Raw genomic sequence first — 23,977 nt, forward strand, 5'->3', positions numbered from 1 at the left:
TAAAAAAATAAAAAAAATAAAATAAATTTATATAAAAATTTTATTTAATATGCTAATTCAATGTTTACAACATTGGTGGAAATTGTTATTTCTCCAAGCTATGGCTCATCTAAATTTTTACAAAATATTTTACCTGGACATTTTTATTCTTCTTTGTCTTAGTGATTCTTTAAGACACACTACACGTCAGCTCTGTCTCCCCCACCCCGTCTTCCTCCTCAGCTCCCCTGGCACTAGCATCACTTACCCATCCCAGAGGCTCACCTGTTGGTCATCAGGAGTCCATATGCCACAAGTAATCTGACTTTCCAAGTTGATCTCAGATGACCAGTGTCTTTGTCCACTGACAGAACCGACCAGAACAAAGCCATCACGATATGATATCAGCGCCTGAGTCCCATCATGGCTCCATGTGAAATCACTCACCTTGGGGATACACACAGACAAGCAGGGTCAATGGCAATGACAAAGGAAAAGCACTTTCAAGCACTTTCATTGCAGTTCTCTCAGCATTCAGCATTAACTTAGAAAACAGTCTGTAGGGCTGGCCTTGGGCACAGCAGGTAAGCCGCTGCCTGAGCACCCAGCAGCTCGCGCTGGAGTGCCGAGGCTGCAGGCCCAGAGCAGCTCCCACCCCTGGCCTCCTGCTACTGCACGTTCTGAGAAGCAGCAGGTGAAGCCCTAGCTGGCCACACGGGAGCCCCGGATCACAGTCACAGCTCCCAGCATTGACCCAGACCAGCACTGGCTGCTGGGAATTATCTAGGGAGTGAATTAGCAGGTGGAGATGTGCTTCTCAGTCACTTTCTCTGGCTTTCAAACAAATAAACACATATTTTGAAAACCAAAATAATTTGAGAGACATCTGAAAAGCTGTGATAAAAATGACTGAAACAAAATATAGTACACAGACCAGAGCTGTCATGCAAGCTTCCTATACATTAACCCATTGAGACTCATATCAAATGTGTACAGGGTAAACTGAGGCCCAGGAAAGATGAATGACTTCTCCTCAGTCAGGCCCAGCGGGTGAAGGATACAAAGAATATGTGGCTCCGGGGCCTTTCTTACAACCACAGTTAAACTGTCTCTCATTTCAGATCAGTAACAGATCCTTTGTGGCTCTTGGTCTCTTACCCAAGCAGAAAAGTTCTAGGTTTCTAATTACATTGTCAGTTAAAACGACAGGGAAAAAGTCTAACTGGAAAACAGCTTACATTTTGGTATTTAGTTTTCAAGGCATGTATTGCATCTGTTCAAATGACTATGTTCTTTTTCAACTGATTGTGGTAGAATACTTATGTTGGTTTTCCAATATATCACTATCCGCACACATCTACAAGAGCCCAACATGGAAGTGAAACATTATCTTTGATAAACACAGTTGAGTTGATTGCTAATAACATGTTCTGAATCTTCACATTTGCATTCATGAGCAAAACAGAGCACTTAATTTTGGTGATGTCTTTCTCTGGATCTGTCAGCATAGTGCTGAACTTTGACAAGCTGGAGAGGGGTCCCTCTTTGGCCACTGCCTAGAAGAATCTGCATAAACCAGGAAGCTTTTCTACTTGCAAGTTTGGTAGAACATGCTTGTAAACCATTGAGAATGCAAGACCCAAGTGACTCTCACTATAGTTCAACATACATTTTGTTGTGCCAGCCACTGGCCTAGAGTGTTGGACCTACAGAGTATGTCTAGCATATCCTTACTACATGACAGACCACCAAAAAGCAATACCACCTCAAGATCGTTGAAATAAAGTAAAGCACATACTCTGTGCTGCAATCACTGCAGTGTACTCATGCATTGAAAACCCACTGCACTTTATTAACACTAAACTAAATGTCAAGCATTTTAAAAAAGCTATATTCTTCATGCCATTTTTTGAAAGATTTATTGGAAAGTCAGATTTTATAGAGAGATGAGGAGAGACAAGGCGGAAAATCTGTCTGCTGATTCACTCCCTAAGTGGCTGCAACAGCCAGAGCTGAACTGATCCAAAGCCAGGAGCCAGCAGCCAGGAGCCAGAAGCTTCTAGGTCTCCCATGAGCATGCAGGGTCCAAAAGCTTTGGGCCATCCTTGACTGCCTCCCCAGGCTACAAGCAGGGAACTGCATGAGAAGTAGGGCTACTGGGATTAGAACTGGTTCCCATATGGGATCCTGGTGTATACAAGGGTTGCCTAAGCCATTCACTTCTTCCCATGGATTCGTGCTATTTCTCTGGACAGCTATTCCACAATCTGCTTATTTATCCACACTGTTGGGCATGTGGGCTGTGCCCGGTATTTGTTATAAAATCACTACAAACATTTGTGCAACATACAGTTTAATTTCTCTTGAATATCTAGGAGTAAAATTGATGACTGGGTCATATGGTGAATGTTCATTTAGAAGTGACCAAAGTATTGGCAGAGTTCTATATCTTTACAAATAGTTGACGTTTTCACATACTGGCAAACCAGGGTAGGGGGTGGGCCTGGTGGGGGTTATTGTGGATCGCTCTGACTAGGCTGCAGCTCCCACTGGTTATGCGAGGGCCGAGAATGTGCTGGGCAGAACCAGGCTGGACTGCAACACCCATTGGTTCCAGTGGAAGACAGGGATGGAAACGGAACTGACCCAGCAACTGCAACCACCAGCTGATTGGGGTGATGGACTGTACCGGGCCCTGTACTTGCTAGTACATACAAGAATCTGGTCTGAGAACACCTCAGACAAAGTTTCTTTGGGGATCCCCCCAATCAAAATGCCGGACTCAGAACCCTAACCAAGAAAAGACAGAAGACAGAACAGGTCAATCAACCACCTCAGCCATATGTTGGCAGCAAAATACTGGGCAAATGGAGGCTCTATGATGGACTATGTCAATTAGTGGATTCGTGAAAGATCTCATCGTGCTTGGAGTGGTGAGAGTGGCAGCAATTCAGAACTGGTGAACCATCAAAACCACTTGAGCAAGAATCTCGGATCATGCCCCACATCCGGGACCTGGGGTGGGTGGGAAACTGGGTGGGCCTTCTCCCTCAATATTCCCCTTTAAACATGAAGGAAACAATATGGAAATAATAGTCTTACCCACTTTCCTATAGCCCTTGAACCTTTTTACCCTAATTAACTATGTAAAGATCATCAAAATACAATAAAAAAGAAAAAATAAATAACAAAACAAATAGTTGGTGTTTTTAAATTATAATTTTAGCTAACTTAATAGAATGTGGTGGCAAGATACCGTTCCAATTTGTGTTTCCCTAATGACTTATAATGTTGAGCAACATTTCATGTGCTTACTGATTATTTGCACTTCTTTTTCAAGAGGATGCATATGTCCAAATACATTGCCACATATGTATTGTTCAAATTCTTATTGTGCTGCAATATTTTTGTATAAATTCTAAACACAATCCTTTGCCAGAAGCATGCAATGCAAATGCTTCCCCCTGCCGGGCCAGCACGGTGAGGCAGCAGGCTAAAGCCTCTGCCTGAAGTGCTGACATACCATTCAGGTGCTGGTTCAAGTTCTGGCTGCTGCACTTCTGATGTGACTCCCTGCTACTGGCCTGGAAGGCAGCAGAGGCTGGCCAAAGTCCAAGAGCTCCTACAACCATGTGGGAGACCAGAAAGAAGCTCCTGGCTTTGGAGTGGCCCAACTCTGGCCACTGCAACTATTTGAGGAGTGAACCAGCAAATTGAAGATCTCATTCTCTCCCCTCCTCTCTGGAACTCTGCCTTTCTAATAAAAGCAATTTAAAAAATATTGTTCTCCCAGTCTGCATCTTGCCTTTTCCTTTCCCTAATGGTATCTTTCCAGAAGTTTGAAACTAAATCCAACACTGCTTTTTTCCTTTCATGGTTCATGTTTCCGGTGCCCCGGGCAGAGAACCTTCACCTGATACAGGCTTGCGGACATTCAGAGACATTCATCTTTCCCGTTTATGCCTGACTCACTCAGTGTGTGAGGAAAGAAGCAAGATTCACTTTTTAAACATGGATATTCAGCTGTTTTGGCGCCACTGGCAGAAAGATGATCTTTTCCCTCAGTAAATCATCTATACATCTTCTAGTTGCTTTTGATTAACCATTCATCATCCACGGTTTCTGTTTTATTCTCTTGTTTCTGCTTTATTCTCTTGATAAGCATTGCCAACAATTTGTCTACTTTGTTGATTTGTTTCCAAAGTACAATCTTTAGATTTGTTGATTTCTACTATATCATTTCCTCCTACTGTACAGCTTTCCTCTTTTGTTTTTATCTCTTTTCTGTCTTCACCTGGTTTGTTCTGTTGCTCATTTGGTAGCACTTTCTGAGAGATACTTTTCTGACCAAAAACTGTTTCAAAAACAGAAACAGTTTGGAAGTCCTGATGGTTTGATTCCAGACCACCACAATAAAACAAATATGATAGTACAATTAATCAGTCATATGAGCTTTTTGGTTTCTCAGTGTGTATAAAGGTTAGTTTCTAACTACACAATAAGTCTGCTAGGTATGCATTAGCATTATGTCTAAGAAAAAGATGTATACACTTTAATTATAAAAGTACCATGTTAAAGAATGCTAGCAATCACCTGAGCACTCATCAAGTAGTTACTGTTGGGTCCAGTGGTGGCTGCTGCAGGGTCGGTGGCCATGACAATGTCTTAGAGCAAGACATCAGTAAAGGTTGATCCACTGACTGATTCTGGAGGAAATGTTCTTCTAAGGCATGTGATGCTCTCAATAGCATTTTATTTACAGCACGTTTTTCAAAACTGGAGTCAATCCCCTGAAACTCTGTGGCTGATTTATCAACTAAATTCATGTCACATTCTAAACACACTGCTGTCATTTCAGCAACGTTCATAGCATCTTCCCCAGGAGAAGATGCCATCTCAAGAAACGACCTTCTTTGTTGATCCATAAGAAGTAATTCCCTGTCAGTTTAAACTGTATCCGAAACCGCATCAATTCAGCCACATCACCACACTCCACTTTCTCTTGTTCTTCACATCACACCTGCAGTTATCCCCCACTAAAATTGTGAACTCCCCAACACTGTCCACAGAGCTGGAATCAACATTTTATAAACTTCTGTTAACAATGACTTTCAAAAAGTATTATCTGAAAGGCAGAATGAGGAGAGGGAAGGATAGGCAAAAGTAGAGAAAGAGAAACAACAGAAATGATAATGAATGAAGGAAAATGAGTGAGTGCACTCCCTGCCAACTGCTGGTTCAAAACAGCCAAGGCTTACAGCTAGAGTCTCCCACGTAGTGGTAAGAACCCAGTACTTGAGTCATCAGATGGCTTCCTAAGGACTGGAAACAGAGATGGGACTGAACGGCAGCACTGTGAAGTGGTATGCAGGGGTCCCCATAAGTGGTGTAACAACCTGCACCACGGTGCCTACCCGATGGTATTTGACCTCCCCCTTCATGGAATGTCCTTACTGGCATCTAGAATGCTGAATCTTCAGAAGGTTTTCAATGTACTCTGCCCAAATCCACCAGAGGAATAATTCTCTATGACACCTGTAGCCCTGTGAAATGTATTCCTTTTATGACAACACTTGAAAGTACTCCTTGATCCACGGGCTGCAGAAGGGGTGCTGTGTTAGTAGGCTCAAAAACAACCACCACCTTGTAGATCTCCATCAGAGCTCTTGGATCATGGTGCATGGCTAGTGTGCTGTAACTTTTTTTCCTATGATGTGGTTTTGTAGGCATAGGGATTCCCCCTCCTCCCCCCTCCTTCCTCAAACCATTCTCCTCCTCCACTATTTCCACCCATATTATTACAATGGTATAGTCCTCCAGCAACAGCCACAAGTACAACAATCAAGCAGTAACATTTTGAAAAAGAACCTTCAATTCTGAGCAGTTCTCATTAGTAAAAATTTTGTACAAATGTGTGCCATCATTCAGGCTTCATTCCCTTTATGAAAGACAGGGAGGGTCACTTTGGTGTACCTCATATGGGTCCTAGGATTTTCAGGAGAACAAATGAGCACTGGCTTCAACTTGGAGGCAACAGCTGAATTAGCTTGAAGAGTCAGCGTGTCCTTCGAGCAAGGCACTGATTCTCCTCTGCAACCATTCAAGCTCTGGAGACATCTTTGCTGTAGAAGGCTACTTCACTGACAGTGGAAATCTGCTTGCTCTTCTAATTGCTTTGCCACAGCTTCCCCATCAGTGCTTGTTGCCTCGCCTTGGGCTTTCCTAATACAGATTCTTTCCTTAAGGCTCATGGACCACAACTCTGCAGGCTTCAGACTTCCCTCTGTGGCTCACCCTTTTACAGAACTGAAGAGAGTCGGGGCTTTGAACACTGCTAGGGCTTTGTTTTTGATTAGACTTTGTTTTAAGGAATACTGTAGCTGGGCTGATTTTTAATCCAGACCACTAAATTTTTCTCTTAATCGGCAATAAGGCCATGTGTTTTCTTATCACTCATTATGTTCCTTAGAATTCCTTCATGAGCTATTCTTGACTAGGTGATCCAAGAGGGTTGGGGGCGGGTGCTTCTTTCAGCTTTCTAAATGCCTTCCTCACTAAATGTAATCATTTCTAGCTTTTGATTTAAAGTGAAAGGCGAATGAGTCTTTCTTTCACATGAACACTTAGAGGCCACTGTAGGCATGTTAATGCTTTTAATATTGTGTTTCAGGGACTGGAGAGGACTGAGTGGAGGGACAGACAGGAAAAGAGAGTTGGAGGGGCAGTAAGAATGGTTAATGGTGTACGGTTAACTTTGACATCAGTGTAGGAGTAGCTCATGGCTCTTCAAAACAAAAACAATGGGAACACCAAAGATCACCGAGCACAGACAACCATGACAGATTCAAAGCTAAACGTGACACAGTGTGACAACCTGCTCCAACAAAAATGGCACAGACTTTTTGAACATAAACTTACAATCTAGAAACATCACATAGCAAGGGGTTGTCCAACACAAGGAAATGCTTCTATGAACAGTTAAGGGGATACCCCTCTCCAATATCTTTGGTCACACCTTGCAAAATCTTGATATGTAACATTCTCATCATGATTTCCAGCTATGTTTTTATAAACATTAATCCATTAAATGTAATCTTTAACACTTGAAATACCTAATAATCCACTTACAATCCCCAGATATACAAGCATTTCCCAAATGTATCCTTACCCAACTTCTAGCACAGCTATACTGTGTCCAGACATCACAGTCTATAACAGACTCACCACCTGCACTCTACTGAAGCTTTTAATTATGCTTTTCTATTTTTTTTAACATACTGGTTACTCAAAACCATGTCAATTCCATAATATTGCAAATGGCTGTTGATGTTTTATTGGGACTCTTAATTGACTGGGATGATATTCTACCAGCTCTAACTTCAGACCAGAAATGGTCTCCCCAAGAAACTGTTCAACCCATCTGGACAATAAGTAGCTGGACTTTATGCTTGGTATATGTTTGCAAGGAAAGAATCTTGATTGAATTTGAACTGTAATACTGCATCAAGGTGGAGGAATCCACCAGGGGGGAGGGGAGGGGGAGGGGTGGGGGGATTACCAGAGCCTATGAAACTGTCACATAATGCAAAATAATTAATAAAAAAAAATTATGCCCTAAACAGGCACTAGCAAGTTATGGCCTGCAGGATGGATCCAGCCTCTCTTCTATTTCTGTTGGGTCCACAAAAGCATGCTTTTAAATGCCTAAAAGCAATAAGCAGGAGAATATCTGATTATTTCTATAACTCCATAAGTTTAAATTTTTTTAATTTTTATTTTAAATTTTGAATTTTGTACAATTCTATATAGTCTGGGATTCTCCTCCCCAATTCTCCACACCCCCCCGCCCGACTGATTTTCCCCGTATTGTCACAACAGTACATTCCTTCATAAAGAGTTACAATTCCGTCAGTCTGCTATTTAAGTGTACCCTGATATTGCTGGTACAGACAATGTCAGACAGTCCATCCTCCCATTGTCTGGATATGTTCAACACTTTCACTGGGAGTCTATTTTTTATTTGGAAGTAGGGATGCATGTTGCATTGTGTCTTCACATTTGAAAATTTTAGACTTTCTTGTTACATAACATATACAAAATATCCTTGATTGTGGCTCCTAGTTTACCAAAATAAAATAAAAACAAAAACCTATCTGTCCCTTTACAGAAAAGGGTTGAAGAGCCTTGTCCTAAAACATGATTAATCTCTGTAGGTTTGAGACAACACATTTTCTCTAACTGATGGCTCAGAATCTATAAATGTCTATTAAGTCGAGTTTGTTAATGCTGATCAGATATTCTATATCTGTTAATTGCTGCTGCTGAAACACCGGCTGTCAATCGATTTACTGATCTAGTCTATCAATTTCCCTCACAAATTTTGAATATGTTGATAAACTACAGCTATTATCAGCATTACTAATTCTCCAATAAACTGAATAACACTTTTAGCTACTAAAATACAGGTATATAAACTTTATTTCTTGGCATTTACCAAAGGCATCCTTTTCATCCTTTGAGTTTACCTGCATCTCTTTAGGTTTTATGTGCACTTTTAATAAAATGTATCTGGGCTTTATAAATGATAAAATAATGTCAAGCTTTACCTTTTCATTGATGAATTTAGTCCATTTACATTTAATCACCTTAGTGTTGTATTTGATTCTGTTTCTGTCCCTTTAATACACTTTTTCAGTTGATTGCACATTTTGTTTCAGTCTTTTCTAACTAAAAAAAGAATCTAAAGAATCATACATATGCTCATAGTTAGAAATGTTGAACTTTCTTTAAAATTTGTGACATTAGTGGTTTTGTCAGATTTCAGGCAACAAGAAAATAAATGAACAGACACCAAGGGACATGAACATTTGGCTGTTCTCCTAATAGGGGTGATAGGTTTTATGTTGAGCAATCAGCAGTGTCTCTCATGATGATGCATCTACCTGAGGAGCAGTGCTTGAGTAGCTGCTCAAGGTGACTGAAGAAAGCTGTTCCCTTAGGGACACTCAGAACCTTCTTGTCCCAACATTAATGGCCCAATCAATCATACAGTCTAACTTTGCAGATACGACGCATTCATTACACTCCATGATAATCTTTACAAGTTTGCTCGTTTTGCAAAGATAAAGCTACTTATTTATATTTATTTTAACTATGTAACTTGGAAAGTACCTGTAATAAAGGAAATATATATTTTCTTAATAGAGGGCTAAAACAGCCATCCAGTAAAAAAAAAAAAAGTTTCTCTATGACAATGGCAACCATAAAAAAGTAGATGGAACTGGATGTTTTGTGAATTAACTGGATGCTCTGTGTCACACCAGGTGATAAGAACAGATCACAATCCAGGGGATCCAAGCATCAGCTGCTGACAAACAGCGCTAATTCCCCTTCCTCTGGCTGCCTAACCAAGGCCGACAGTGGAGGTGGTGTTGCTCTACTAAACTCAGCTCTCAGCACCCCAAGCACAGCACCACCTAAAGCAGCTTCTCATCACAGTGGGTAAGGGTGGCACGGCCATCCTCGGTGCTATACTACATGCACTGTTGCAGAACCATTCTTGAAATGAAGGACTCAAAATCATTTCCTGGATAGGAAATTGTTAAAGCATCACTGGGCTTTGGCCAAATGTTTTGTGAATTTATGACAACAAAAGGCAAACAATGTAACAAGCAACACCTGACGTTTCTTCTGAAAAGAATTTTTCTCTGAATTGGTAATTGGTTTCACAGATCCTCCCGCTGAACTCTCAGAACTGTCCCTTTGCCAATGCTCCTGCAGGTGCACCGGACCACCACTGCTGGACCAGTGACTACCACTGCTGGATCAGCGGTCACCACTGCCTGGACCAGCAATCACCACTGCTGGACCAGCAACCACCATTGCTGGACCAGTGACCAATACTGCCTGGACCAATGACCACCACTGCTGGACCAGCGACCACCACTGCTGGACCAGTGACCAACACTGCCTGGACCAAGGACCACCACGGCCTGGACCAGTGACCAACACTGCCGGACCAGTGACCAACACTGCCTGGACTACCAACACTGCCTGGACCACTGACCAACACTGCCTGGACCAGCAACCACCACTGCTGGACCAGCGATTCAGCAGCACAGTGTGTGGCATCTTCTCACTCAGGTAGGAGCTGGCTCCAACACTGTTAAAAACAACCAAACCTCTGCAAAATGCCAGCATTTCTGAACAACAGCTGCTCTTTGGGCTTTTAGATTTGTAGACGCAGCAGCACTACATGCAATTTGGAATCTCTTCACAAGACAGAGGTAACTTTAGTTAAATTTAGTAGGCAAGAGTGTTTGAGATTCTGGGTGCTTCCAGATTTGCTGAGGCTCACTGAGCACGCTCACCTGCTGGCCTGAGTTCATCCTCTGTCTTGTTTTGAGCATGATTTTCTGTTCCAAAATCTCACTGGAAAGCAGCATGAGAGATGTGCTGGTGCTGGTGGTGACTACATCGCTGCCACAGCAACGGAAACAGGTGCTGTGCTGCCAGGAAGAAACCATGTGGCTGTGGCACTGCTGGCTGGCGGTGTGAGCCTCTCAGATGATAACAAAATCTGAACTCTTCTGGAAATACTATGAACTCATGCATTTTTTACCAAAACAAAGAACAGTTTCTTGTCTGAGAATGCGACTGTGTGGTGGAACAATCTGGACTCAAAGCAGGGTTTGAGTTTTCTGGCTGTCCCATCCGTAGTTTACTGAGCCACCCTGCCATAAGCCTTTCTGTTCTGTTAGCAGGAAGGACATTTCCAGGGCAAGTTCCCAGCAGACTGAGAGGACTCACCCATGAAGAAACGCAGCATTTACTCGGCATAGGCATTAGGTCCCTTTCTGAGCAATGACTCAAAGTGCTCTAGCAGCCTTGGTCTCACCCCACCCTGCAGCCTTTCTCATGGAGCAAGCCCTGCTTTGGTAAAGGGGATCCCAGCATCTTAAGGAAGTCACTGCTACCTGAAAGCCTGAAACTCGACTTTGGTGAGGATGTTCAGCTAGCATGAAAGGTGGGGCGGCTCAGCTGGGGGCTGGGTGCCACAAGGGGGCAGTGCTGTAAAATACATCAGCGGAAACTGCTGCCTGCTGACAGAGTCCAAGTATTTCTAGTGTTCACGTCATCTGAGGCTGGGATCCCTGCCGTCTGTGTTACAGGCAACGAAACTGGGGTGAGGCGGGTGGGTGGGGCACACACGCCTCCAACCTGAAGCCAGTGCCACAGAGTGACGCTCCTGCCCGAGCTGCCTAGCTCGGAGCTGGTGCTCCACAGTGGGACGGCTGGGCTCAGGAAAGCATGAGCCTCTCCAGGTCACAGCTTCTGCAATGACAGCTCTACTTCAGAAAGGCCAGCTGGTGGTCATGGGAGTACTCCTCTCTCTTCCCACTCCAAGGAGGGATTCGGGACACAGATGAGGCCTCATCAGTCAGACAATATTCTTACGGTCCCCTTGTGAAACACATCAAGTCAGAAGAGCCTGCTGCTTTCACCCTAGGTGGGCTGTTTCCGTGTGGAGATCCTCGGCTTGCTAACCAGCCTCCAAGAGAACACCTTTGTTCCCTGAAGACTACTCTGCACTCTGTTCAAACTTGGTAAGCTCTTAGCTTATTTAAGCAATAGTTGGGAGAGGTGAGGACAAGAATTTAGTCTCTTAGAAACGTACAGAAAGACAGTCACAGGGAAGTCATTAAGGGTGAGTTAAAAGCAGTTCAAGGAATCCCTCATCAAATGTCCCCTGAGGATTTGGGCTGCCGGGTCACTGTTTTGTCAGGCAGGAAGAGTACCTTATAGTCCAGCCTCTCCATGGAAGGCATGCTGTACCCTAAACCAGAAAAAAACCCAGATCAGTTCTCAAAACAGCGCAACTCAGCAGGGCATCCTTGGAGCCACTGTTTTCCTCACATCAGTGACAAAGTGTATCAGAAAGAGCTGAGCAATGACAACAGGTGGCCTTGTTAATTGAAGCCTGACAGGACAGAGTGTGAGAAACTCCGCTGAGCAGGCTGTGAGAAATAGTCACACAGTGAGCTCTGTGAGAGAAAGAAAAAGATCACAACACAGGGAAATACCTTTCAAAAGCCAGCAGAAAGTGCTGGGTCAGGAGCACTTCAGAGGCTCCAAACCACCCCTGCAATCACAGCACCTGAAGGCAAGCTCTAAATTCCAGACTGCGGGAAACCCGCAGAGCTCCGGCGGCTGGCAGTGCGGCCGGGGAGGAAAAGGTCTGACCTCACACCCCTGCTTCTTGCACAGTGACACATTTAAGGGCAATGGAAGCAAGGCTCTGACTTCAGGTATCACTGCCCCACTCTGTGCAGGAAAGGGTTTCCCAGGGCTGTGCGGCGCTACACCTCTGCTCCAGCACGGCTGGTTTCGTGCTCTTTGTCCAGCCGTCTGGACAGAATGTTTGCTACTCACTCACCTGAGCCCCTCGGTCGTTGACCAGTTCCACGGACCACCTGCCTTCGTACTGAATCCACACAAATATTCCTCCGTCTGCGTCGCACGTGGCCAGTTTCTGGTATGGCTCGTTCCATCTCACCAGTACAACCTAGGAGAGTGCCAAGAAGATATTCATCGGGTTACTTCTCTGAAATCATCACACTTGAGAATGAAATAGAATCAAGTTAAGCACATACAAAGACTGGAGAACGGGAGGAACAGTGGAGGGGCTCAGGTGAGTCCGCACTTGCCAGTCTCAGGGGGAGCCAGACCCCAGCAGTAATCTGAGCAAACATTGCCGCACAGCACAAACATCCTGCTGCCATGCAGGTCACGAGGAGGACCCGCGTGTCCCCAGCCCTACCTGGGCCAGGTCTGCTGTGGTCCCTCACCTCCAGCTCCTGTGCTGAGGGCAAACCAGCCCCACAAAACTGCTGATGTGTCTGGATCAAACTATTATTTATTTCAGTTTTCCTCTCAAAATGAAACATTTTGTCTCTCCTCTCACACTGCTTATTTCCACATGGAAATATACTTTGGGAATATGCTTTTGGAAATGTACTTCAAAAAAAGCACATAGCCAGAGGATCTAAGTTGCTGAAGATTTGTCACAGAAGAAGAAATCCTAAGTGTCAAAACTTACGAGGACAAGAACTAAATGTTAAAATTTTAATAACCCCAAATCCAGACAAACTGCATTCACTTGTTTTAACTATGTTTCCTTTGATAATGTCAACACCCAGCAGGTCTGAAATGAGCTCTCAGGGGCCCAGGAGGATCTGTACGGGGACAAGGGTTCTGGAGTGGCTCCAGGAAAGCAGAAGCCACAAAAACCAATACGTCATGGCTCGCCGAGGTCAACGTCCCCGGCACACCCCTGCCTGGTCTTTCCTGGTGATCGTGGCGAGTTAATTCAGTTGACACCTCTGTACATATTTATTATGCTTGTGTTCTGTGACTAATGTTGAGTTGCAGAATGTGAAATGCCCCTCGGGTAAGGTAAGAACATCAGAACACCCACAGATTAAACGAGGACGGTTACTGGCAGGAGTGCTCCTGCTACACAGAAAGGAAACCATGAGTCCCTGTCTCCTTCCCATACTTTTGTGCCTGGTAAATTAATTATATCCATGGGGAACCTGTGCCGCTGCATAACTGGTTTCCAAATGCTGGACTAACCTAAGTTAGTCCAAGGCCTGCTGGTCATGGCCTGCTTGGTGTCTACAGCCGAGTCCCAGCCTCGGCCAAAGCCCATTGCCTGCTGGTCATGGCCTGCTTGGTGTCTACATCCGAGTCCCAGCCTCGGCCAAAGCCCATTGTCTGCTGGTCATGGCCTGCTTGGTGTCTACAGCCGAGTCCCAGCCTCGGCCAAAGCCCATTGCCTGCTGGTCATGGCCTGCTTGGTGTCTACATCCGAGTCCCAGCCTCGGCCAAAGCCCATTGCCTGCTGCAGACAGCTCACGACGCCCCTCGCCTCTCCGAGTTAGGCAGTGGGCACACCTCATTATGGGCAGCAGACAGCTCGCAGAGAACCCTAAGAAATTTGTTTCAGTTTTCTCCTTCAGCAAGCCTTGGTTCACCATACTTGTTTTCAGCACTTCTAAGATATATAATAAACTTTTAAATTCTAAAAGAATTTGTGAAGAAAACTATAGCTCTTAAAAAAAAACTGCAAAAGTCAAGGGAAGCGGAGCGGTGGGACTAGGTGAGCACTATTTTATTCTAGTCTGCTTGGTGGCTCCCCACGCTGACCTCGGCTTGCAGAGATGCAGGTGCCAACTCCAGCTGTGGCCCTGAGCTCTGTCCTTGCTCCCTCCTCTGGCCCAGCTCCACATAGGCAGCATGTGACTGCCACCCCTCACGGATCTGAGGACAGAGAGAGAGGTGGGATTATCTTCAAATGCTGGCGTAGTCGTGACTATATTGAGCCAAATGAACCTACAGCATTAGAAGTTATAATCCTTTGACCTACTCAAAGTAGTGAAAACTGTTTCAAGCAGCTTGCTTTCCACTCCCAAAGGCATTATAACAGAAGGAAACACCAAGTGGCTGCAATGGTTGGAGCTGAGCTGATCTGAAGCTAGGAGCCAGGAGTATCTTCTGGGTCTTCCACATGGGTATAGGGTCCCAAAGCTTTGGGCCATCCTCTATTGCTTTCCCAGGCCATAAGCAAGCAGCTTGATAGGAAGCGGAGCAGCCAGGACATGAAACAGCACTTACAAGATGTGGATCTAGTCACTGAGTCATCATGTGAGGTACTTTATCTATCTATCTATCTATCTATCTATCTATCTATCTATCTATCTATCTATCTATCTATGAAAGGCAGAGTGACAGAGATCTGTCTGCTGAATCATTCTCCAAATGCCTAAAATCACCACGGCTCAGTTAGGCTGAAGCCAGGCACTAGGAACTCCATCTGGGTCTCCCACATGAGTGGCCATCATTGCTGTTTCCAGGTGAACTAGCACGATGCTGGGCTGGAAGCATGGAGAAGCAGCATCATACTGCTGACCTGCTATGTGCACGTCCCATGCTCTTTCGTCACGGAGTTGCAGGGGTTTCTCTTCTTTAGCCCTCTGAAACACTGACTGCCTTCGAGAAAAACTTGAGATTTCATTACTTGTTACTCCAATTTCTCTCAGTCCTCATTCATTTACTTTGTTACTTGAAATAGCCCAGAGGCAATAAAGGCATTCAGAAAACATTGTCTATAAAGACCAGGAACCTCTAAGTGCTGGTTCTGAACTTGAATGTGTTAGGGGATGACTCACTCACTAGTCTCAGGTTAGAACAAAGGACTTTCTAAGAGCCCTTCTGCGACTGGTATCTTGGTTTATTGCAGCAAACTTATCTCGAAAAGAGGACTTGGTTGCATGAAAGAGCCAACAGTTCCTTGGTGGGCAGTTCTTGGCAATTCCTTGGTGGGCTGAAGTGGTAGGAAAGGGAACAGGTGGCAGCTGTGAGCCTTACCAGTGAGACACAGACACTGAGGGTAGTACAGTGTCTACTGCACTAGCCTTCCAACATACCTCTCCACCTTCTCTCTCCCAGGTCTTCCTCTCCCAGCCCTCTGAAGGTGGAGAGCTCCAGGTCTCAGGTATGATCCTCCTCTCTTCAGTCGACACTGATTTTCTAGTCTCATCTTTAAATCCAAAATTCAACCACCTAATAAACATCGAAAACTTCCAACTTCCTACCATCACATACATTAAATGCAAAGCCAACTAACTCAGTATCTCAGTATGTCTGACAGACAACTTGCACATCCTTGAGCTTTCTCTTGATTTTTTTTCCTAAGGCTGCTCCTTCCTCAGCCCCTGCTCTGTGTGTTCAGAGTTCCCAGGACTGCACTCCTGCTCTTAGGCCCACCAGCTGGGATGAGGGCAATGGAAGCCGGCTGGGCAGAGACCTGGCAAAACTCCCATTTCAAGGCAAGACTTCAGGCATCCTTAGAGTAGCTTTTACCATTAAAAAAAGAGGGAGAGATTTATTTACTAATTTGAAAGATTTACAAACAGCGAGAGACACAGACACAGATCTTGCATTGCTGACTCGCTCCCCAAATGACCACAATGACCAGGGCTGGGCCAGGCTGAAATCAAGAGCCACAGTTTCAGTGGGGTCTCTGTGCAGGGTAGCGAGACTCGAGACACGTGGGCCATCTTCCACAGCCTTCCCAGAGCAGTGGTGGGGAAATGGACTGACGGTGGAGCAGCTGGGACACAAACTGGCACCCCTTTGGGATGCTGACATTGCAGGTGGCAGCACTAGCGACTATACCACAACTTGGCCCTGTTACTCATTTTATGGTATGAGCTTAGCTGATAACTCCTTTGCCTAACTACTCAAAGAAAGGATTTGTGAATGTGAACACATCAACACACAATAAGAATACTGGAGTCATGGCCAAAGGGTAAATACCCTTTTAGGCATTCCTTAAAAACTTTCAAATTTTATAACAGTTTAAGATTTACAAAGGAAAAACTGTGAGGGAGTAGAGGACCTACCTACCTATCTGACTGACGCTAGCCAGTTTCCCCTATTATTGACATCTCACATTAGTACGGCATGTCTCCTAAAATTCATGAGCCAGTATTAATACATTACTGATAACCACATTCCTTTCTTAATGCTGTTGTTCTTAGTGTTTACCCAACCCTTTTTGTAATGTCCAAGGATCCCAGCCAGGACACCTCGTTACAGCTGGTCATCATGTCTCTAGACTCTTCAGACTTCCTTCATTTTTGGTGACTTTGACAGTTGTGAGGACTTAGGAAGCATGTTGCAGAATTGGGATATGCTTACTTGTTTTCTCACAGATTTTAAGGAAGAAGGTCCTAGTGAAATTACCAACTATCAACATGACATTATTGTCAAAACCAATAAGATGTGATAATCTGTGTCCCATCTCTTGGAGGATGAAATATCTACAAAAAGCTGTAACTCCTTTTTTGAGGAGATTCGCCTGTTCTGTTATCTATTTAATCAAATGTATACAACATTTCTGAATATTTATACTTTGGGTTTTGAGCCAATGACTTTGACATTGATTTTGCTGCTCCAGCAGCTCCAGTTGTGGCTAATGGAGTTCTTCTAAGTTGGCTCTCGTGTCCCTTTGACATACCAGTCACCTTCCATCTAATCTTCCCCATTACTGTATGGGTCTGTGTATGTTTAGACATGTGCCTATACTTTGAATGTTACTTCCTGACCCTAAAAGATAGTCTAGGTTCATCATGTAAATTTCTTGCCCCAGGTCTTAAATTAGACATTTCTCTATGGAGTTCTGGTTCCACTTGTTAAGGATTGGTATTAGAAATCAGGATCAGACACAGGCGTTGGCACTGCAGTAAGACGCAGCTTGGGATGCTGCATCCTCTATCACTGCTCGAGTTCAAGTCCCACCTCTGATCCCAACTCCGACTTCGTGCTATCACATACTTGGGGAGGTAGCAGGTGATGGCTTACAGGGTTGTGTCCTGGCCACTCTTGTGGGAGATTGAACTGAGTTCCAACCTCCTGGTTTGACCTGACCCAGACCTACCTGCTACAGACATTTGGGGAGTGAACTAGCAGAAAGGAGAGCTCTGTCACTCTTTCAAATAAATAAATAATAAAAGAGAAACCAAAAGAAGATAATAGGTACACTCATTGCTACTGGGGTAGGTAAACTGCTTCTGACATAAAAAAAATATATTAACAGGATTGAAGATAAGATGAGTACAATGTCTCATATCAGAAGGTAAGGCACATAACAAACCGCTCACCTTCAGAGCACATATTCGCAGCTCCAGGTGGGGTGGGCTCCACTGTTAGGTTAGCTCAACTAATCTGTCACAAGCCACTGGTAAGATGACCCAGCATTTGAGTTAACCACCAATTGCCCTGGGGGCCACAGGTTTGATCCCGCAAGTCTGTCAAGTCACTTTCCACTATCTGAGAACAATAGCGTAAAAGTATAAACATGCTTTCAGTAAACACTGGAAAAATCATTAGTATATTTATAGTGCAGAGTGATATTTGCTGTTTTCTATTAATACAAGCTGGCAAAAATTCCCAAAACCAGAATTTTGGCACAGAGATAACTGGCTTTCTAATGATTTATATTCATCAGTTATTTTCTCAGATAGCTAAAAAAGTAACATGAAGACCTTAAGAAAGCAAGTCCTTTTTTAAAGTATAATATCATATACTTTCTTTTTTCCCATTTTTTTGTTTATTTTTTACAGTCTTTACTTAGTTAATTAGGGCACAAAGGTTCAAGGGCTACAGGAAAGTGGGTAAGACTATTATTTCCACTTTGTTTTTTTCCTGTATCTGGGGTAAAGGGGGAGATAAAGGGACAGCCCCACCCAGTCTACCACTCATCCTAGTCCCCAATACGGGGCATGCTCCGAGGGTCTTGCTCAAGTGGTTTTGATAGTTCAACAGTTATGAATCACTGCCAATCTCGCCACTCCAAGCACGATGAAGTCGCTGCAGAATCTACTGGTTGACAGTCCATCATAGAGTCTCCATTTGCCCTGTTCTTTACTGCCAACATATGGCTGGGGTAGTTGATTGATTTGTTCTGTCCTCTGTCTTTTCATGGTTAGGGATCTGAGTCCGACAGTTCGATTGAGGGAATCCCTAAAGAAACTCTGTCTGAGGTGAACCCAGACCAGGTTCTTATATGTACCTGCAAGTACAGGGCCCGACAGTCCATCACCCCAATCAGCTGGTGGTTGCAATTGCTGGGTCAGTTCTGTTTCCAGCCCTGTCTTCCACTGGAACCAATGGGTGTTGCAGTCCAGCCTGGTTCTGCCCAGCACATTCTCGGCCCTCGCATAAACCAGTGGGAGCTGCAGCCTAGTTGGAGCAACCCACAATAACCCCCACCAGGCCTGCCTCCTGCCCTGGTTCCTGTGCTTGCCAGTATGTGCAGCAGACTAGTCCAGTCTGTCCCACATCCCATTCAGCTCTCACACATGTCAATGGGCATTGAAACCTAGTTCAGCCTAGCCAGCTCCACTATCCAGCCCACACACATGCTGTTGGGTGCCTTTCTGTCTAGCTACCCTTGCCCCTGCCCTGGTTTTCATGCTCTCCAGTGGAAGTGGTTAACCCAAGAGGGAGGAGCCCACTATTTCCCTTCTAGGCCACTCCCACTCCAGGACTATGCACTCTCCAGGTGATTCTGGAATTTAACTTGACAGATTTAGCAGTCAGTGCCAGACAATGCCAGCTGATGCTGCAGCAAACCCCAAACAACCCTCACCCACTCTAATTTTTGCTTGCACCAGTCAGAACAATCAGTCCAACCTGGCTTTTCCCTGATCTAGTTCACATGAGGCCCACAGGTGTTGTAGCCCTGCCTGGTCTGGTCTGCCCCCATCCCAACCCACACTCTCCAGTGGGAGTGGTTGTCCAGCAGGGGAGCCCACATTCCCCCTGCCGGCTCCATGCCCTCCCTCCCTGGTTCTCACGTGTGCTCTTTGGGCACTGCAGCCACATCTGGTACGGCTCATCTCACCTTGGCATTCCATAATGTGCATTGGTTTTTGTCGTGACCGAATCTGGCCTGACCCACACTCTGTTCTGGTGCTCAGATTTGCCAGCGGGTGATACGAACTGGTTCAGCCTGGTCTGCCTCTGACCTATGTCAGATGTATGCCCATGGGTAACTTTCCATGGCCTGTTCTGGGCTGTTTCCTATCATGCTTCTTGCGCTTACCTGCAGGGACTGTGTCCTGCCAGAGGAGTTGCCCAGGCCCCTCCATCAGAACCTTTCCCAATGCCAGATCTCATGCACATACTGGTGGGTCCATGAGCCAGCCCTACTCCGTTCACCTCCTGTCCTAGCAGGAACAGTGGCCTTTCCTGACTGGCCTTCAACCCTATCTGGTTCTTACCATTGGATGTTTCAGCCCAGCCAAGGCTTGTCCATACCCAAACAGCTCACACATGGCTCAGTAGGGGCAGAGACCTAGCCTAGTCTGTCCCACATCTACCCTGGTCCTCCAGGACACCAGATGGTGTTGGCCTCTAGCCCAGCTTGGTGCATCCAGTCCCAGTCCACACTTGTGCCAAGGGAGACTACAGCCATATCCAGACTAGAACGAGGCCTTCACTCCAGCCCCGCGTTCCTCAGTGGGAACCTCAACCCATTTAGGGTATCCCCTTAGCTCCCCAACCGGGCCTGTTCCCAGCCCTAGATCACGTGCATGCCAGTGGTTGCTCTGACTCAGCTTGGCATAGCTCCTCACCTGTCTTGGCCTTTGCCTTAGATGCTGTGGCTTAGCGTCCCTGGCTCATGCAGACCAGTAGGTATAAGGGCCTAACTTGGCATGACCTGTGCTCCAGCCTGATTTCTATTTTTGCTTATGAGCTAAGGTTTGCTCAATCCTGCCCAGTCCACCTGGTTTCATCACCAACCCACACATTAGCCAGCCATTGGAGCTACTTTGCCCAACTTGTCCAACCCCCAGGTCTGGACCATGTGTTCACCAGAGGAAGCTATGACCCACCAGGGGAGTTTCCCAAGTTCTACCTCTTGACTCACTCCCAGACCCAGTTCTCATACATGCCAGTGGGTGTCCAGCACAGTCTGGCCTTCCATGAGCTGGTGAACATTGTAGCCCGGCCCACCCCACACCCTATTCAGGATGCACATTCGGGTGCTGCTGTCTTGACCAGCCCCAACTGTTGTGGTTCCTTTACCCGTGAGTGATGGCAGGCTCCTTGGTCACACCTAGCTTAGTACATCACCACCCCAACTCTTGAGCTAACCAGTAGGACTAGTATTTCCACAGGGTTTAGCCCACACATCCCCCACAGAATCTACCCCCCGGATATGGTTCTCTTATGTGCTAGTCAGTGTCTTGGCCCTGCCTAATGTGACCCGTCTCCTGATCCATCATTATGTCAGGTACTAGGATATGGTCCTGCTAGACAAACCCCCAGTCTTAGCTTTTGCATGTACAGTGGTCAGCACTGTTCGGTGGTAACAAGTTCTACACAGGACTCAAGGGAGGCTAGTATATCAATCTTACCAATAAAGGTCATCTGGTCCCTCTCTTCCAACCTACCAGGTCTCAGTACCCTTGCCTACCTTCAAAGGAAAAGTTATTCTGTCTTCAGGATTGATTTGCAACCCAGAAGCACAGTGGCCTCAACATGGAGGTGCCTAAGCAGTTCATAGCCCCAGAACCCCAGAGCTCACCACTGGGTGGCCAACAGGTGGGGACAGCTCACCACATGTTCGCAGTGGCTGGAATCAGGGCTCTAAGCATGAGGACAGATCTGGCCTGGAACCTACCAGCAGCCAACAGGCTGCAGGAAGTTTTAACCCCCAGACCCCAAGGTCGCCCCCTCCCACCCTGTTCTCCATATTTCCCCTTTCAGTATACTCATCAGAAAGGGAGCAGCCTCTGGAGCTTGGGCAGGCCCAGGGATAGCTCACCACATGTACACGGTGGCTGGAATCAGGGCTCCGAGCAGGAGGATGGACCTGGCCTGGAACCTACCGGCAGCCAACAGGCTGTTGAAGTTTTTAATACCATACACTTTCTAAGCAAAAATCTGGAAGGAAACCTAACAGTTTAGCTCAGATTTTCAATATAATTTTATCTTCCTAATATTCATGTCATTGAAAAATCAAAACATAATCAAATATACAACATTTTTAGGCTATTAAGGATACTTCAATGATAACTTTTGGAATGCTATGTGTAGAGGCAGGTGTGTAGCAAAGCAGCTAGGATACTATTTGGACACCCATTTCCCAGATTAGGCTACCTGAGTTCAAATCCGAGTCCCAATCCTTATTCCGGCTTCCTCTTAACGTGCACTCAGAGGCAAGCAATGGCTCAGGAGTTAGGTCCCTGAACTGACTTGGGAACTCTAGCTTTGGCCTGGCCCATCCCCACTGCTACTGAACCAGTGCATTGGGGAATATCAGTTCTCTCTCTCTCTCTCTCTCTCTCTCTCTCCTTCCCTCCCTCCCTCCCTCTCTTTCTGCCTTCCAAGTACATTAAATTATAAAAATTGCTGAAGTCTCACACCACTGGGAGAGGAGTTACTTTTATTAGAGTTGACGTTCTGCACAGCATTATATCATTTTCTCACATTCATTCTTTACTTTCTCAAGTTCTATGACACAAATAATAAAATAGAGCAGTCAACACAATCTTCCAATGAATTAAAGAGAAAATATCAACCAACACCTCCATTCTTACCCTATCTTTTCCAGCTTAATTAAAAGAGTAGCAGAGCACTGATCTAGGGGTGGGAGTGCGTAGGGCACTGGAAACAGGTCACCATGCTGGCAAGAGGACAGAACTGAGGGTATAGGAGGGAGAAAGGCTATGGACAGTAAACTCAATGGGTTTAAGGGGATGTGAGGTAGTTTCCTCTTAACCTTTGAAACTCTAAGGACTTCTATTTTACATGTTTTCATAATATCCATGGCAACCTTCCTAACTTTCCCTGAAACCAAGGAGTATTTTTTTAATAAAGATTTATTTTATTTTTATTGGAAAGTCAGATATACAGAGAGGAGCAGAGACAAAGAGGAAGATCTTCCACCTGTGGATTCACTCCCCTAACAGCCCCAAGGGACAAAGCCAAGCCAATCCAAAGCCAGGAGCCAGTAGCTTCTTCCCGGGTTTCCCATTCAGTTGCAGCATCCCAAGGCTTTGGTCCGTCCTCTACTGCTTTCCCAGGCCATAAGCAGGGAGCTGCATGGGAAGCGGGGCACTGGGATTAGAACCGGCGGCCATATGGGATCCTTGCACGTGAAGGCCAAGGACTTTAGCTGCTAGGCTACCACGCCAGGCCCAGGAGTATTTTGCATATAAGAAAACATAGGACCTATCCCTAACTTGTAGAACTAGGATAAATGGTTGAACTCCTAATTAGCAATTCAGAATATTTGACTGCTTTCCACTGATCAATTTCAACCACACTGAGATTATAGACTGACAAGCTTCTACAAAAATCAATCATGTCCAGTGAGATGGCTAACTGGATAAATCCTTGTACATACTGGGATCCTATATGGGCACACTGGAGCCAGAGACAGCTGAACAGGGCCTTTGGCTCACACGCTGGGGAAGTGCTCCGCACAGGAGAGACAGGCAGGTAAATAACTGCACGACCATGAGCTGAGCACAACGCTAGATACAAGCAAAGCCAACAAAGCGAACTTGCTTAGTGCCTCATCTCTGCAACAAAAAGCACTTGCAGATGTCTCCAACCCCAGCAGCAAGAACTTTAGCATCCCTATGAACACGCACGCGCACGTGTGCACGGCCTCACACACACACACACACACACGCACACACACGATTATCTATAATTCCCTACAGAAGCAGACAATTTCCCTTCGACGCAATAATCCGCTTTTCAGAGGAAAGACAGGAGTCATTGTATTAATTTTACAAACGCACTTACAGGTGCTTGCCAACTTGTCCCAACCTTCAGTATCTGGCAATGCAGTCTAGATTGACTGAACCCTAAAGCCTTTATTCAAAACCACTCTCCATTCTTTAACAACTGTCCTAAGTCAGTACCTGGCAAGTACAAGGTAAGTCTCCAGAAACAGTGCCCATTTGAGTAACCATATTGTTAAGCAGCTTATGGTTTTCTGGATGGTCCTGAAATACTGTCAACCAGGCTGCCAGATGTGCCATGCCCCACTTCTCCTCCCACCACACTGCAGTGCCACTGCCCTCCTGCCTGCTTTGCTCTCAGTCATGAAGGAGGCACATCCCTTGGGAAATCAAGCTCACTTTCACCCTCACTGATCAGCTGCTGAGGAGATTCCCAATGGACTCAAGTACCAGGGACATGGGGACCTCCAGGGAAAGTGGCAGGCCGGTGCTCACCCTCTGCCACTTCAGGAGCAGGAGAGATCAGCTATGAGGCTGGTCCATGCAACCCACTGCCTCTTTGAAGAGGCAGCCTCCTTCAGTGCCCTGTGGAAACAAAATCCCAACCTCAGCTCTGCAGCTCTGGAGAAGGGAAGGCAATGAAACACTTGGTGTGTCCACAGCTGGTA

General features: G+C 45.5%; 1 protein-coding gene across 1 annotated transcript in view; it reads right to left on the reverse strand.

Annotated features, from left to right (window-relative positions):
• Positions 1–23,977, reverse strand: part of TULP4 (TUB like protein 4) — a 153,789-nt gene that overhangs the window by 63,103 nt on the left and 66,709 nt on the right. The window contains exons 2-3 of the mRNA XM_004595454.2: positions 12,416–12,544; positions 265–426 (exon numbers count right to left, since the gene is read on the reverse strand). Of these exons, the coding sequence (XP_004595511.2) occupies positions 265–426; positions 12,416–12,544 (291 nt within the window). The remainder of the gene's footprint in view (positions 1–264; positions 427–12,415; positions 12,545–23,977) is intronic.

This window comes from Ochotona princeps, chromosome 1, assembly GCF_030435755.1.
Source record: "Ochotona princeps isolate mOchPri1 chromosome 1, mOchPri1.hap1, whole genome shotgun sequence".
Lineage (NCBI taxonomy): Eukaryota > Metazoa > Chordata > Mammalia > Lagomorpha > Ochotonidae > Ochotona > Ochotona princeps.